The 14,228-nt window shown below is 41.2% G+C and overlaps 2 protein-coding genes across 2 annotated transcripts; both read right to left on the reverse strand.

The window, feature by feature from the left end:
- Positions 1-3,931: 3,931 nt before the first annotated feature.
- Positions 3,932-4,803, reverse strand: LOC115692294 (uncharacterized). The gene has a single exon (XM_030619097.2). The coding sequence runs from the start codon at positions 4,691-4,693 to the stop codon at positions 4,043-4,045; it is 651 nt and encodes a 216-aa protein (XP_030474957.2). The 5' UTR covers positions 4,694-4,803; the 3' UTR covers positions 3,932-4,042.
- A 3,567-nt stretch (positions 4,804-8,370) lies between these two features.
- LOC115692291 (uncharacterized) lies at positions 8,371-9,265 on the reverse strand. Its single transcript, XM_030619094.2, has one exon. It carries the CDS (start codon positions 9,145-9,147, stop codon positions 8,497-8,499), a length of 651 nt encoding a protein of 216 aa, XP_030474954.2. The 5' UTR covers positions 9,148-9,265; the 3' UTR covers positions 8,371-8,496.
- Positions 9,266-14,228: the final 4,963 nt, after the last annotated feature.

Consider the following 14,228-nt stretch of genomic DNA (forward strand, 5'->3'; position numbering starts at 1 on the left):
TGGCCGTGCGGCGTGCCAGGGGGCGCACGGGCGAACGGACGGGCGACGCGCCTGGTCGGATGGGCGACGCGCCTGGTCGGACGGGCACGGCGCCGGGCGAGCTCGGCCACGGCCCGGGCTGGCCTGGGCTGCTTGGCTACGGCCCGGGGCTGGCCCGAGCTGCTTGGCCACAGCCTGGCTGGCTGGCCGGGGCTGGCTGGCTAGCTGGTCAGGGCGACGATCGGCGGCGGCGGCGACTATGGCGACGGCGACGGCGAGCTGCAGGAGGGTGGAGGTCGGCCGGGGGTGGGGGCGAGAGGGAGAGAGAGAAGAGGCTGGGGCTGAGGGGGGGTGGCGGACCGGCGGCGAGCTGGCCGGACGAGCTGGCGACGGGCGAGCTGGCCGGCGAGCAGCGACGACGGGGGCGGCTAGGCGACGCGGCGGCGACTCGCGGCAGCGGGAACGGCGGCGAGCCGAGCTCACGCGCTCGGGAGGAGGAGAAGGCAGAGTCGGGCGGGGCTACCAGGCGACGCGGCGGCGCGACGACGGCGCGGGGAGGACGGCTGCATCGGCGGCTGGTGGGGTCGGCGTCGGGCGGAGGTGGATGGGCGGTCGAATGGCAGCCGGCGAGCATGGGCAGAAACGACGCAGAACCAGTCGGCTGGGGGAGGAAGAAGAAAGAGAAGAGAGAAGAGAGAGAAGAAGAAAGAAAGAAGAAAAAGAAGGAGAGAGAGGGAGAATGGGGTGTGTCAGAGGGGGGGAAGTGTGCGTGCGTGATGGACGTTGCATGCAGGGGAAGAGAGAGAGAGAGAGAGAGAAGAGAGAAGGAAGGAGAGATGGGACAGACGCACGGGGAAGAAAGAAGAGAAGACGTGCGGGCAGAGGGAGTCTCGGCGCGACAGAAGGAGAGGAGAGAGGAGAGAGAGAGACTCAAAGTCAAACCTCTTACTCGAGTGCGATCCAACGGACACGGTTCGAATCCGAAAATGATATAACGGTCCCCAATAATCCTAATTAATAATATAGGAAAATGGCCAAAATAAAATAAGCCAAAACACCACGAGAGAGGTCTACCAGTCTAAATTCGCACCCGGTCAAAAATCCACTTTTCACATACTCCGGGTAATACCGACGCTGGCCACAATAATATCGACACCGTCCAATTAAATTCGTCCCGGAACTCCAAGAAATTCGACACCAAAGTTTGGGCTCTAAATAACGGCCAAATTCGATCGAGTGCGATTCTAGCAAAATCTCTATTTTTAAAACAAGAACCCGAGAGTGATCAGTTCCCAGGCGAGATTCTATTATAAGCGCACTGACGAATTAAACGTTCTATAAATCCCAAAAATGGGTCAAAATTCGGAATGTCACAATAACTGGTCAAATAGTAACTGATTATATTCTTTTGTTCCTAGAATCAGTTTTGGAACAGAAATCCGTTTAGTAAATTTTTTGTTCCTGGGCAAAAATTTGTTCTCAAAATCAATTTTGGAACAGAATCAAGAAGCAAAAAAAAGTTACTTCTTGATTTTGGGAACAAAAATCATAAATGGTAAAGAATTTTTTTTTCTTATTCTTCTTCTTCGTTTTCTTCCTAGCCTGTGGCCGATTGCCGGCCACCGGCGACCGACCACAGGCCAAGGCCGGCGAGGGAGTCGCAACCCTCGCCGGCAAGGGCGAGGGCTAGACCCTCACCACCTAGACGAGGGCCGCCCTCGTCGGATCTAGCATAGGCGACCCTCGCTACCGCCCTCACCTGATTTGGCAAGAGCGGCGGCGGGGGCGGCGACGAGGGTCCAACCCTCCCCGGCCTTGGCCTGTGGCCGGTCGTCGACGCCGGCGACCTAGCCATGGGCCAAGGAAGGGGAAGAAAAAGAAAAATTAAAAGGAAAAATAAAAAGAAAGAAATATTAAAATATTTAAAATATTATTAATAAAAGGAAATTTTGTGCAGTTACCAAACGCATTTCTATTCTTTTTATATTTCAAGAATAGAAATTTTGGGTAGTTATCAAACGCCTTCAAATGCTTAAAAATTATTTCCGGGAATGAAATAAAAAATAATCATTTCTGAGTATAAATTATTTTCGAGAACAGAATGATTATCAAATGCACCCTAACACGCCACTTCAGAGTATGCACCAAACTTGATAACTAAAAATCCATTGACTAAAAGCTAATCTGAAAAACAGGATTGAGTCCTCGGCCCACCTTGGCACACTTGGCAGAATATCAGGACAAATAAGGGCCCGTTTGGTAACGTACCAAATAGTGAAAATTTCTGTTCTTTTGTTCCCAGAAATAGTTTGGGAACAGAAATGCGTTTGGTAAACTTTTTGTTCCTGGGCACATTTTTGCAAAAATTTGTGCCGAGAAACAGTTTTGGAAGAGAAACAAAAAGTAAAAAAAAGTTGCTTCTTGTTTCTCGGCACAATTTTGAGAATCAGTTTTTTTTCTTCTTTTTTTTTTCTTTTCTTATTTTTGTGCTGTTCTTCCCTGGGCTGGGCCGGCGATCGGCCATAGCCCAGGGCCGGCGAGGGCGAGGGCTGGACCCTCGCCGCCTGGGCGAGGCCGAGCCTCGCCGTCGGTCGCGACGGCGAGGTCGGCCTCGCCCGAGACGGCGAGGCTCGGCCTTGCCCGGATCGGCGAGGCCGAGCCTCGCCGTCGTGACCTGGCGAGCCGACCTCGCCGTGGGTCGCGATGGCGAGGCTCGGCCTCGCCGTCTCGGGCGAGGTCGCCTCGCCCGGGCGGCGAGGTCCGGCCCTCGCCCTCGCCGGCGAGGGCAACCCTCGCCTCTGCGGCGGCCGGCGAGGGCCGTGACGCCCTCGCCGGCCCTGGGCTGTGGCCGGTTGCCGGCCGCCGGTCGCCGGCGACCGGCCATGGCCAAAGAAGAAAATGGGTAAAAAGAAAAAAAAAATTAAACAATTCAAAATATTATTAAAATATTATTTGGGAACATAAATTTTGTGTAGTTACCAAACGCATTTCTGTTCTTTTCTACTCTAGGAATAGAAATTTTGGACAGTTTATCAAACGCCTTAAAATACTCAGAAATTGTTTCCGGGCACAGAATAAAAAAAAATCATTTCTGTTCAGAAATAGTTCCCGGGCACAGAATGGTATTCATGCGCACCCTAAGAGGCCGCTAAAAGAGAAAAAAGCTTAAACCATAACAGTTCCATTATTAATTCACACAGGAAATTGTAAAATGAGATGTCACATAGAGTGCCTTGTGTGAACAAACAGTATATTGAACACTTTTTGCCCAAATTATTGCGAGATGATTGTGTTAGGATGCATTAAAGTTCTCCACTGTAAATACAAAGGTAGAAATTGGTTTTGGTTGAGTGCTTCGAACTGATCTTACGGTCCAACGAGCAGAACTTTATGATAATTCATTTGTAAATACTATCATAGTTATGTATTTTTATACTAATTGACCTTCCACTACTAAAAAAAAATTCTCAAGCGATAAATGAGACTACTGTAACTGCAAGCTGAAAAACTATCACCAGTGAGCTTCAACAACTAGACATGGGCGACTAGTCACCCTTACGCTTAGATGCCAATGGGGACGATACGCATACTTGTACCCTTCTGTCGAGCCATTAGGCACGGGAAACGAACCATGGCCGAAGCCCATCATCAAGGATTTGTCAATTTGTTCCTAGGGGTCCGAAGTACACAATATGTGTGGAGCTCTCTGTCCACTTCATAGTTAAGAGATCCAATTCAAGATGTCTGCACTGATTCTAGACCATGGCAAACCAAATGGAAAAAATACAGTGGACCAGTCATTCTCATGATACGTTTTTTGGGCCAAAGGATGAAAGCAGTATTCTCTATGAGGAAAGAAGAAAGAAAAAATCAAAAGTACCTGGGGTCGGTACGCTACATGACGTGTATACAGAACAAATAAAGAATTTACAAACGAACGACCCAATCAAGATTAAGATAGAAATACATAAATTTCTCTATTTAATCCATGAAAAACTCATGGAAAGAAAACATAGAAGCGAGCACACAAACTATCGATCGCCGAGAATCACACTCGGCATGCTCATTTACACGACAGGGATTGGACAGCCTTTGTTGTGGTATTGATCGCCATGGTGCAATTCATTTGTGAGGTCTTTTTCTTCTTGAACATGAACATGACTGTGATCTTTCCTCGAAGCTCGCCTTGACTGGTCAACGTTATGACCCTAGAGCTCAGATCATTCCCAAGACTCGAATTTATACTGCTGGGCAAATTAGCAGAGCTCAGAGTCACGTCCACGTCGATCTTCTTAGTGGACTTGAAGTTGGCCTTGCTCTTGGGGATGATTGCTTGTCCCACCTGAACACCTCCATAAGAGAAGTAAACGGTGGAGGTGTCGTACTTGAAGGGACCCCAGTTGGTGTTCTTGACTCGGATCGGGGCAACGAAGCTCATGTCGAACGAAGGTGAGGCCTGAGTCCCGACGGTCACGGTCTGGACGGCAAAGTCGCCGACCCTGAACTTGGGGGACTTGAACTTCATGATGACCAGGACGAAGAAGAGAGCTTGGACTACCTGAAAGATGATGAAGGCGATGATGCCGATCGTCCACTTCATCCTCTTCTTGCGCTTGGCCTCCTCGTCCTCCATGGCATGAAGCGATTCTTGATCGTTCCGGCGATAGCCGTTCGATTCGGGTGGTTGGTATTGGCTCTGGTTCTTCTCTGCCATTGCTAGATGGTTGTAGGGGAGCTGGTTTGTGATTTTTGAGTTTTTGCTTCTCTGAAGGTATTGGAGATGCGAGAATTGAGAAGGTTGAGAATGTTTGAGAAGTCCTGGTTATGCTGAGGTATTTATACAATGTTTGGGACACAGCAAAAGTGGATACGGGACTCAATTTGCGGGAAACTGTGAGACGCCAACGCGTCCGAACGTCGGAATCTTCATGTATTTCTAGAGGAATGCGACTTAATTTGAATATGGCCTTCGGACATTGCTTTTTCAAAAAAGTAGGACACGTTTTTATGGTTGGACGATATTATTCTATCAACAGAAGCTTCGATCACATGAATTGATTGGCCTCCCCGAGTGCTTTTAACATATATAATTGTCCAACTGGGTGCTAAACTAGAGGATAAGGCACAATGGGGACAAGAAGCAAACCCAGTCAAGAGCATGTATCTTTTGACTTCTAAAATATCATTATCCCCACGATGCCGACCCCAATTACTTAATCACAGGTTACTTGATCCTACAGTTAAACGTCAATTCATGTGATACATGAGGGAATGACATGGATTATTTGAAGACCATCAATGATCAGATCGCATGAAATCAAATGAAATCTAGAAACCAATAAGGTGTCGGCTTAACTGGCAAAAGCATTTGCATATATTCTCGTGCTGTTGAATTCAAGTAAAAATGCTTAGCGTGATGTGTGAAGATTGCAAGATACCTCATCACTACAGAACAACTATAAAAAAATTCTCAATTAGAGATTATTGCTGGACATATTTGACCGCAGTTAGGTATGGAGGAATCTTATGATTTCTCATATGGACTATTCCACGATGTTCCCTACCTTAATTGATCTTAGCTTTGGACAATATTTAATCACACCTATCGTCACTATTCATACTACCCTACACAGTCAAATTTCATAATATTGCTTTATTGTACTTCTCCTAGATGATGTTCCGTTTATATCATGAGGTCTCATTAATATTAGATAAATATTAAAAGTTGAAACAATGCTAGTATTAAATATTGTTTACAAAAGCATATAACCACATAAGCTTTTATTAACTAAAGAAATGAAAGCGTCTTCGAAAATAAAAAATTGTATGCATGGCATTGTCTCAATCTTACTTATTAAATGATTATTTCGACCACCCCCGATGTGTAAAATAAAATTTCATTAAACAGATTTGATATTTCCGCCATTAACTCGACATAAAACAAAATGTTATGGACATTTGCCGCATGGAGATCCAAATTTAGGTGGGGTGCGCCTGAAATATGATTGTGCAACATTTCCGTGCTCAAACAACGAAAAAAGAATAAACGAAAAATATTTTCACCATCAATGAAATTTTAAATGTATATTGCTAATAATGAATACATTTTTTATTGACCTAAATGAATGATGCCAACAATCACTTTAAAATAATAATTTTCGAATTATTCATTTTTCAAAAAATCTAAATCTTTAATTCACTGTTTTATATGGAAGTGGTCCGCAAAGAGAAAAATTAAAGATTATAAACGGGATACCATGGGGGGAGTTATCATAATATCACCACTTCTTTCATGTCATAATTGGGTAGCGACCCTGGTCAATAGTGGCTGGCCCGCAATCTGTGCAGCGTGCACAATGTTAAATTGTGGAAGGAAGAAAGGAATATAGGGAAAACCAGAAAAGGGTCAAAAAGACCGAAAATAAAAGGCAAAGAAAGGAAATGGAGAATCATTTAACTTGGACTGTCCAAAGTGCTGTGCCGATGTGTTATTCTCTGAGGAGGTAAATATTCCCCTGAATGGATCCTATTCCGAACATTGACTATACCTTTGCCACCACTGGTACAATGACTAGATTGCATTTCTCAAGCAAATATGTTATTCAATCCTAGTATCACCTAACATCCAGCCGTGATATTGTACAGGATATTCAATTGAGTATTTTTTCTTTCTTTTTTCTTGCACATATAGAAAGGATAACACATCTAATAAGATATATAATGCCATATTTGCATACCATGTTGTACAAGCATAATAGTACAGATTTTCTCTCGGCCCTCTGATACATGTGGGGCATACTCTCCTCTTTGTCAATCCCCCAAGTAATGCCTCGAGAATATTGACGCACAAACTTGATGACTCATGACTCATCAGTTGACTTGACTCAAAGCGAATCTGGAGGACAGGATTGAGTCTTCCGCCCACCTTGGCAGACTTGGCAGGATGTCGGGACAAAGAAGAGGCCGCTAAAAGGGGAAAAGGCTTGAACCATAACAGTACATTACTTCTGAATAAACCCACCGAACGGGTGAGTCGAATAAAAAATAATTTGATCTAAATTAAAACATTTAATCCGTTTTGATTTATTTTCATATTATAAATTTAGTGACTCACTCCCGACCTGATCTATACTGCTAAAACACTTCTATATTTAAACTAAATTAACTGACGTGAGAGTGTAGAGCTAGTGAGAGCAAGATCAAAAGAGTCATAAAAGTGGATTGAATTTAAGAAAGTTGTGAACACATTTAATACTCATTATTTTGAGCTTTACCATACTAAACTCATTTATGACTCATTTACTGAAAATATCAATTTAATCCATCAAATATTGGTTAAAAAATAGTTTCATGACACATTTTGACAAGTCTAGTTTTCAATTTTTAATTACTACAAGAGATTGTAAAATTAGATGTTACGTTGCATGCCTTTCAACTATTACGAGTTGATTGTGTTTGTAGGCTTTAAAGGTTTTTGCTATAAATACAAACGTACAAATGTATTTTGATTAGAGTGTTAAGAACCAATCTTATGGTTCAATCGAGCAGAATTCTAGGACAAGTTCATTTGTGTATACTATCATAGTTATACAGTGTAAAATGTGACGATTCGATTTAATTACATATTAATTGACCTTCCACTAATAAAAAAAACAAGGGATTAGTGTAATAAAAGTCCTAAAACTTGTCACGAAAGTACAATTGAGTCCTAAAACTTTAAAAAAGTGGAATCAAGTTCTAAAATTTATCAATTTTTCATTAACTTCGTCCAACTTGACTCACAAGCTTTAGAACTTGATTACTCCAACTTCACAAGTTTTAGGACTTGATTGCACCAATTTGATAAATTTTAAGATTTAGTAAAACTTTTTGAAATTTTAGGACTCAATTGCACTTTTGTGATAAATTTTACGACTTCCAATACACTTATCACAAATATAACTCTCAAGCAACGGCTAATACTGTTGCTAGAAGCTGAAAAACTCACGAGCGAGCGAGCGAGCTTTAGGGACGGGACATGTCCGTGGCGTGTATCTAGGCTAGCCACCGATGGGATGGTACGTATGCGTATACCTTGATGTCGAGAGACATTAGGGATGGCAAATGAGCCATGGCCAAAGCTCATCATGTAGGACCGTCAATTCGTCCCGAGGGGTCCCAAAGACACAACATGGGGAGCTCTCTGTCCACTCACATTTAAGAGATCCAATCCAAGATAGGCTGCACAAATTCAAAACCGTGGCCAGGCAAATGAAAGAAACACAGTGGGCCAGTCGTCCTCATGATGAAAACAGTAATCTCTGTGGGAAAAAAAGAAGAAAAATCCAAAGCACGTAGTGCTGGTACATCATGTGAAAAGTATACACAACAAATAAATAATAAACAAACAAATAACCCCAATCAACTATAAGATAGAAATAAATGAATTTCGCTATTTAATCCACGGAAAATTTGTGGAAAGAAAATATTTGAGCGGGCTCACAAAGCATGAATCACGGAGAATCACACTCACTATCCTCATTTACACGACAAGGATTGGACCGCCTTTGTCGAGGTACTGATTGCCATGGTGCAATTCATTTGCGAGATCTTCGTCTTCTTGAATATGAACATGACTGTGATCTTTCCTTTAAGCTCGCCTTGACTGTTCAATGTTATGACCCCCGAGTTCAAGTCGCTCCCTAGATTCAAATTAATACTGCTGGGTAAATTGGCAGAGCTCAAAGCCACATTCATGTCGATCTTCTTGGTGGACTTGAAGTTGGCCTTGCTTTTTGGAATGATCACTTGTCCCACCTGGACACCTCCATAAGTGAAGTCAACGGTGGAGGCGTCGTACTTGAAGGGACCCCAATTGGTGTTCTTGACTCGGATCGGAGCAACGAAGCTCATATCGAACGAAGGTGATGCCTGAGTCCCAACGTTCAGAGTCTGGACGGCAAAGTCGCTGACTCTGAACTTGGGGGACTTGAACTTCATGATGACCAGGACAAAGAAGAGAGCTTGGACTACCTGAAAGATGACGAAGGCGATGATGCCGATCGTCCATTTCATCCTCTTCTTGCGCTTGGCCTCCACATCCTCCATGGTATGAAGCGATTCTTGATCGTTCCGGCGAAAGCCGTTCGATTCGGGTGGTTGGTATTGGTTCTGGTTCTTCTCTGCCATTGCTAGATGGTCTTGTAGGGGAGCTGGTTTGTGATTTTTGAGTTTTTTGCTTTGCTAAAGGAATTGGAGATGTGAGAACTGAGAAGGCTGAGAATGTTGAGAAGTCCTGGTTGTGCTGAGGTAGATATACGATGTTTGGGACACGACCCAAGTGGATATGAGACTCAATTTCCAGGAAGCTGCAATTGATTTGAGACGCAAACGCGTGCGAACGTTGGAATCATCATGTTCTTCTAGAGGAATGCGACCTGGTGTGAGTATGACCTTCGGACATTGCTTTTCAATACTTCGTTGAAGCAAGCCCAGTCCAGAGCATGTGTCTTTTGACTTCCAAAATATCCTTATTGCAGAGCATGTGTCTTTTGACTTCCAAAATATCCTTATTCCCGCGTTACTATCTAATAATTAAATCTGAATACATTAGGTTCATACGGGATATACTGCAAAAAGTTTTTAGATGGTTTATTTGGAGACCGTCGATAATCCGATAGCTTGAAATAAAATTTTACTTGTAAAGTTGGCTTAATTAGCTAGAGAGTTTTGCACATCTTGTGATCTTAAGTTTAACTGAAATATTACCCAAGAACTAAACATCCTTTTTTAGCCCTACCCAAATTAATCTTCAAGCCCATTTACAAAGATTATATTTGAGGACTTGGTGTGATATGTCAAGTTTAACTTAAGATACCTCGTCGCTATATAACCACACAAAAAAAAAAAAACACCTTAATTGGAGATCAAGGCTGGACATAATTGACTGCAATTAGGTGTGGAGGAGTCGTGTGATTGCTTATATGAAGTATTCCACGAGGTTCCCTACCTTAATTGACCTTAGTTTTGGACCATATTTTATAACTCAATATCCTATCATTATTATTCATGCTACCATACACGGTCCAATTTCACAATATTAGTTTATTGTACTTCTCCTAGATGATGTTTCATTTATATCACGAGGTCTCCTTAATATTAGATTGTAACATTGCAGAGGGCCGTCTACATAAACAAAAATTAAAACTACGCCAGATTACTAAAGAATATGAGAAATGGAAATTTTCATCTGCTAAAGACATGAATATAACTACCAAAAAAAAATTGTATACATGGCAATGTCTCAACCCTACTTATGAAATTATTATTTTGACCGCTAGTGTATCAAATAAAAATCTATTAAGCAAATTGGATAGTTACGTCATTAGGGAAAATTGTCCAAAAAATCATAAACCTGTTATATGACCGGAAATCGTTGACATGGCTGCGGGCCATCCTACGGTGTCCCTTCTGGGAAGAAGAGCGGTGAAAAATTAAAATATAAAAAATTTATGAATTATTAAAAAAAATAAAAATAGTCCATGTTAGTGCCGATGTCGCCACATAAGACGGCAAACGACCACGTCAGCAATTTCCTACCAATTTTGGTCGGAAAGACTATATTGGCATATTAATTGGCCAAATTGAAAAGTTTAAGATTGAGTTAGCCGTCGTATAATAGGTTTAGGATTTCTTGGACAATTATCCTCGACATAAAAAAAATATTGTGGATATGTTTCACTTGGAGATCCCGATTTTGTGGGTCATTGCAGTAAAAATTTTTAGAAATCATTACCAACTGTTCAAAAAATTTAAACTTGTAGATTAAGGCATGGTCTTATATTTAAATACTATAAAGAGCCCCTCTCATGCATAGGTTGAACTTTATATAATGAGGAGGCAAGTCTGGACTTTCTGTCAGGACCTCATGCTCTAATTCATGTAAAATTTCATGTAGCCACTGCCAATTATTCTACAAGTTTAAGGTTGTAGATAAATGTGTGGTTTAATATTTTATTACTCTAACAATTGCCATAAAATATGATTGTGCAACATTTTTATACTCAAAAACAAAAATGAATGAATAAAAAATATTTCATCGTCAACGAAATATCTAGACATATATGTTTAAGAAAATGATTTTTGAGTCAAATATTTTATGCTGAAAAAATCTGATTTTTAAATTATTATTTATAAAGAGGACATTAAAGAGAAAAATTAATGATTCTAAAGGGGATACCATCGAGGGATTTATCATAATATCATGATTACTTTTTCCTTAAAAATGATTAAAAATTCGGGATACATTGGAATAAATTTCATGAGTTATATTGAACAAATTAAAAATTCAGTGACCATATTACATATTAAGTCAAAATTTATGAATTATTTATGTCATTTTCTCTTTATAAAAAGAGTTCGGAGAGAGAGTATGTCCAAAGGAAAGAAGCATCCAGTGGACAAAGAGAGCCACTTTCTTGGAAATCAATGTCAAACGCGTCATCCAAAATTTTCACTCATAGGGGAACGCGACTTTAGCGGGAATATTTCAGCAACAAGAACAGAGGCGTCTCCTAGAGCTTGATTGTTTTGACTTTTGATTCTGAAGGATAACAAGCGTACAGTTATCTCATAGCTAGGCTTCTTTATTGATTTATCGACCTTTTATCAATGTTACTTTATCACTTAATAACTTAAATTTTTAGAATTTATAATTTTTAAATCTTAACGTGACGTCCCAATCAAGTTTTGATTCTTTGTGCATTATTATTATATGTTTCATTTCAAGTGCATATTGCTTACATATCTTTTTTGATTAGTTAAGGTCCAAGAGCCATTCTTTGTTGCCTTTTCACAAATTATCCGTTTATATGCTTAAATTATTGAAGATGCTTAGAAATCATTTGAAATTAGTCAAGTTATATTGCTTTATGCTTATTTAAAAGGGTAAGTCTGAAAGTCTAATATGGTAAGTAAATATGTATCTTATGCAGTTCGATGTCTAGCCTAAGAAGAACTCGTCGACCTCAGCGTGCACGGTGTTAAGTTGTGGAAGGAAGAAGGTCATACTGGGAAAACCAGAAAAGGGTCGAAAAGAATGAAAATGAAAGGCACATAAAGGAAATGGCGAATCAATTAACTTGGACCGTCCAAAATGTTGTGCTGATGTGTCATTCTCTGAGGAGGCAACAAATATACCCCTTAAATGGGTCCTATTGCACACGTCATTATACCTTTGCCACCACAAATACAATGGCTAGGGTGCATTTCTTGAGCAAATATCTTAATCAATACTTATATCACCTAACATATTATCGTGATATTATACCGAATATCTAATCGAGCATTCGTTTTTTTAGCATACATAGTAAGGATGACACATTTAATAAGTTAGACTATGCTGTATTTGTATTCCAAGCTACATAAGCATAATAGTGTAGATTTTCTCTTGCCCTCTTATACATGTGAGTCATATTCTCTTCTTTGTAAATTCATGTCGTAGCCCTTGGTACTCGAGCATTGAATCGGGGTATTTTCTCTATCCTTTCTTACCCTGGAAAAGCAAGGCATCTTGCGTTCTTGAATTGATAACATGAATCAGATTGGTATTTAAGTATTTCTTTTAAGAACGTATTGAATTGATCACAAGCAGAATCACCACCTCATAGCCCAAATAATGCCTCAAAAATGTTGACGTGCCAGTTTAGAATATGCACCAAACTTGATGACTTATCAGTTGACTCCAAGCTAATCTAAAATACAGATCGAGTCTTCCGCCCACCTTGGCAGACTTGGCAGGTTGTCAGGAAGAAGGAAAGGCCGCTAAAAGAGAAAAAGCTTAAACCATAACAGCTTCATTACTTTTCTAAATTTTAATTAACAAAAGAGATTGTAAAATTAGATGTGGCATAGAGTGCCTTGTGGGAAGAAACTATCTATAGAACACTTTTTGCACAAAAATATTGCGAGGTGATTATGTTCGCATGTATTAAAGTTTTCCGCTCCTAACACCAAAAAATGTCAAGTCTCCAATCAACGACTCAGCTAGCAAGGCCGAGTAAGACGATACACAGACAACAAATCACCAAAGTGTTTGGAGCCTTTGGTCGACAAAGCTAATTGGTCGACAAAAGAATACGGTTTTAGCCGACAGAGGATATGGATGAAAATGGCCATGTCTTAAAGCACAACGTCAATAAATGAAGATCAGCTTGAGCAACTGAAGGGCGATGATCCACATAATCGTCGGCGGAGTAGAAATGAAATAACTATCAAGTGATGGAGCTAACTATTTTAGAAGTAACCGTCAGAGAGGCGTCCATGAAGAAGTAGATCTGGCGCAACCGTCAAGGAGGCGAACATCCCGAAGAAATTTGTAATGGCAACGGTGAAGAAGTGGAGAAGACACAACCATCGAGTAGTAGAGTTTATTAATGTTGAAATATACATGTGAGTTGTGTTAGAGAAGTCCAACATCGGAGAATTAGTGTAGTGTTGAGCAGTTAGTATATTATAATTGACTCATAACTCATTGGCTTAAATTTTTTAGTAAATATGAATCCAACCGAATATGTTAATTTGCTCTAACATGGGCTCCCTCTTGATGATCTCCCTAGATGAAGGTATTGTGCTTTTACTGCGTACTCCCAATTAGGGGTGATCGGTTCTCGATGCGGTCCGGTTCCGAGGTTCCGAGGTGGATCGGTAACCAGACTGGGACGATCGGTTCCCAATTTGGGAACCAAGGACTAGACCGGTTAGTCCTAGAACCGAGAATCGGATCAGACCACCGGTCCGGTCCGGTTCCTGTCCAGTCCAATGGAATCGATCACTTTTTTTTCCTACTACTTGATGCCATCTTTTCGTATTGAATTAAGTGATATATATGCAATGATCCTCAAATTGAAAAGACACATAAAAAAAATGCTTCACTTAAGATTTAGTTCACATTTTACTAATTTTTTTGAAGAAATAAAATATATATATGTAATCGGTCTAGTCTGGTTTCTTTTGGAACCGGAAACCGGACCATCCGGACACTGGTTCCGCTTTTAGGAACCGGGAACGGGACCGACACTCCCGAGAACCGGACCAAACAGGTCATTCCTATCCAGTCCGAGTGGTTCCCAGTTTGGGCAGTCCGTTTTGCACACCCCAACTCCCAAACTCCCAATGTGGTATTAGAACCGATGGTTGATTTGATTGATGCTCCAACCCAATTTGTTTTTTGGTGTTTGGTGAATATCTCAAGAAAGAATACTCATGATCGA

The sequence above is a fragment of the Syzygium oleosum genome, unplaced genomic scaffold (assembly GCF_021117445.2).
Source record: "Syzygium oleosum isolate NSW1041296 unplaced genomic scaffold, Sole_v2.1 Sole_v2.14, whole genome shotgun sequence".
Lineage (NCBI taxonomy): Eukaryota > Viridiplantae > Streptophyta > Magnoliopsida > Myrtales > Myrtaceae > Syzygium > Syzygium oleosum.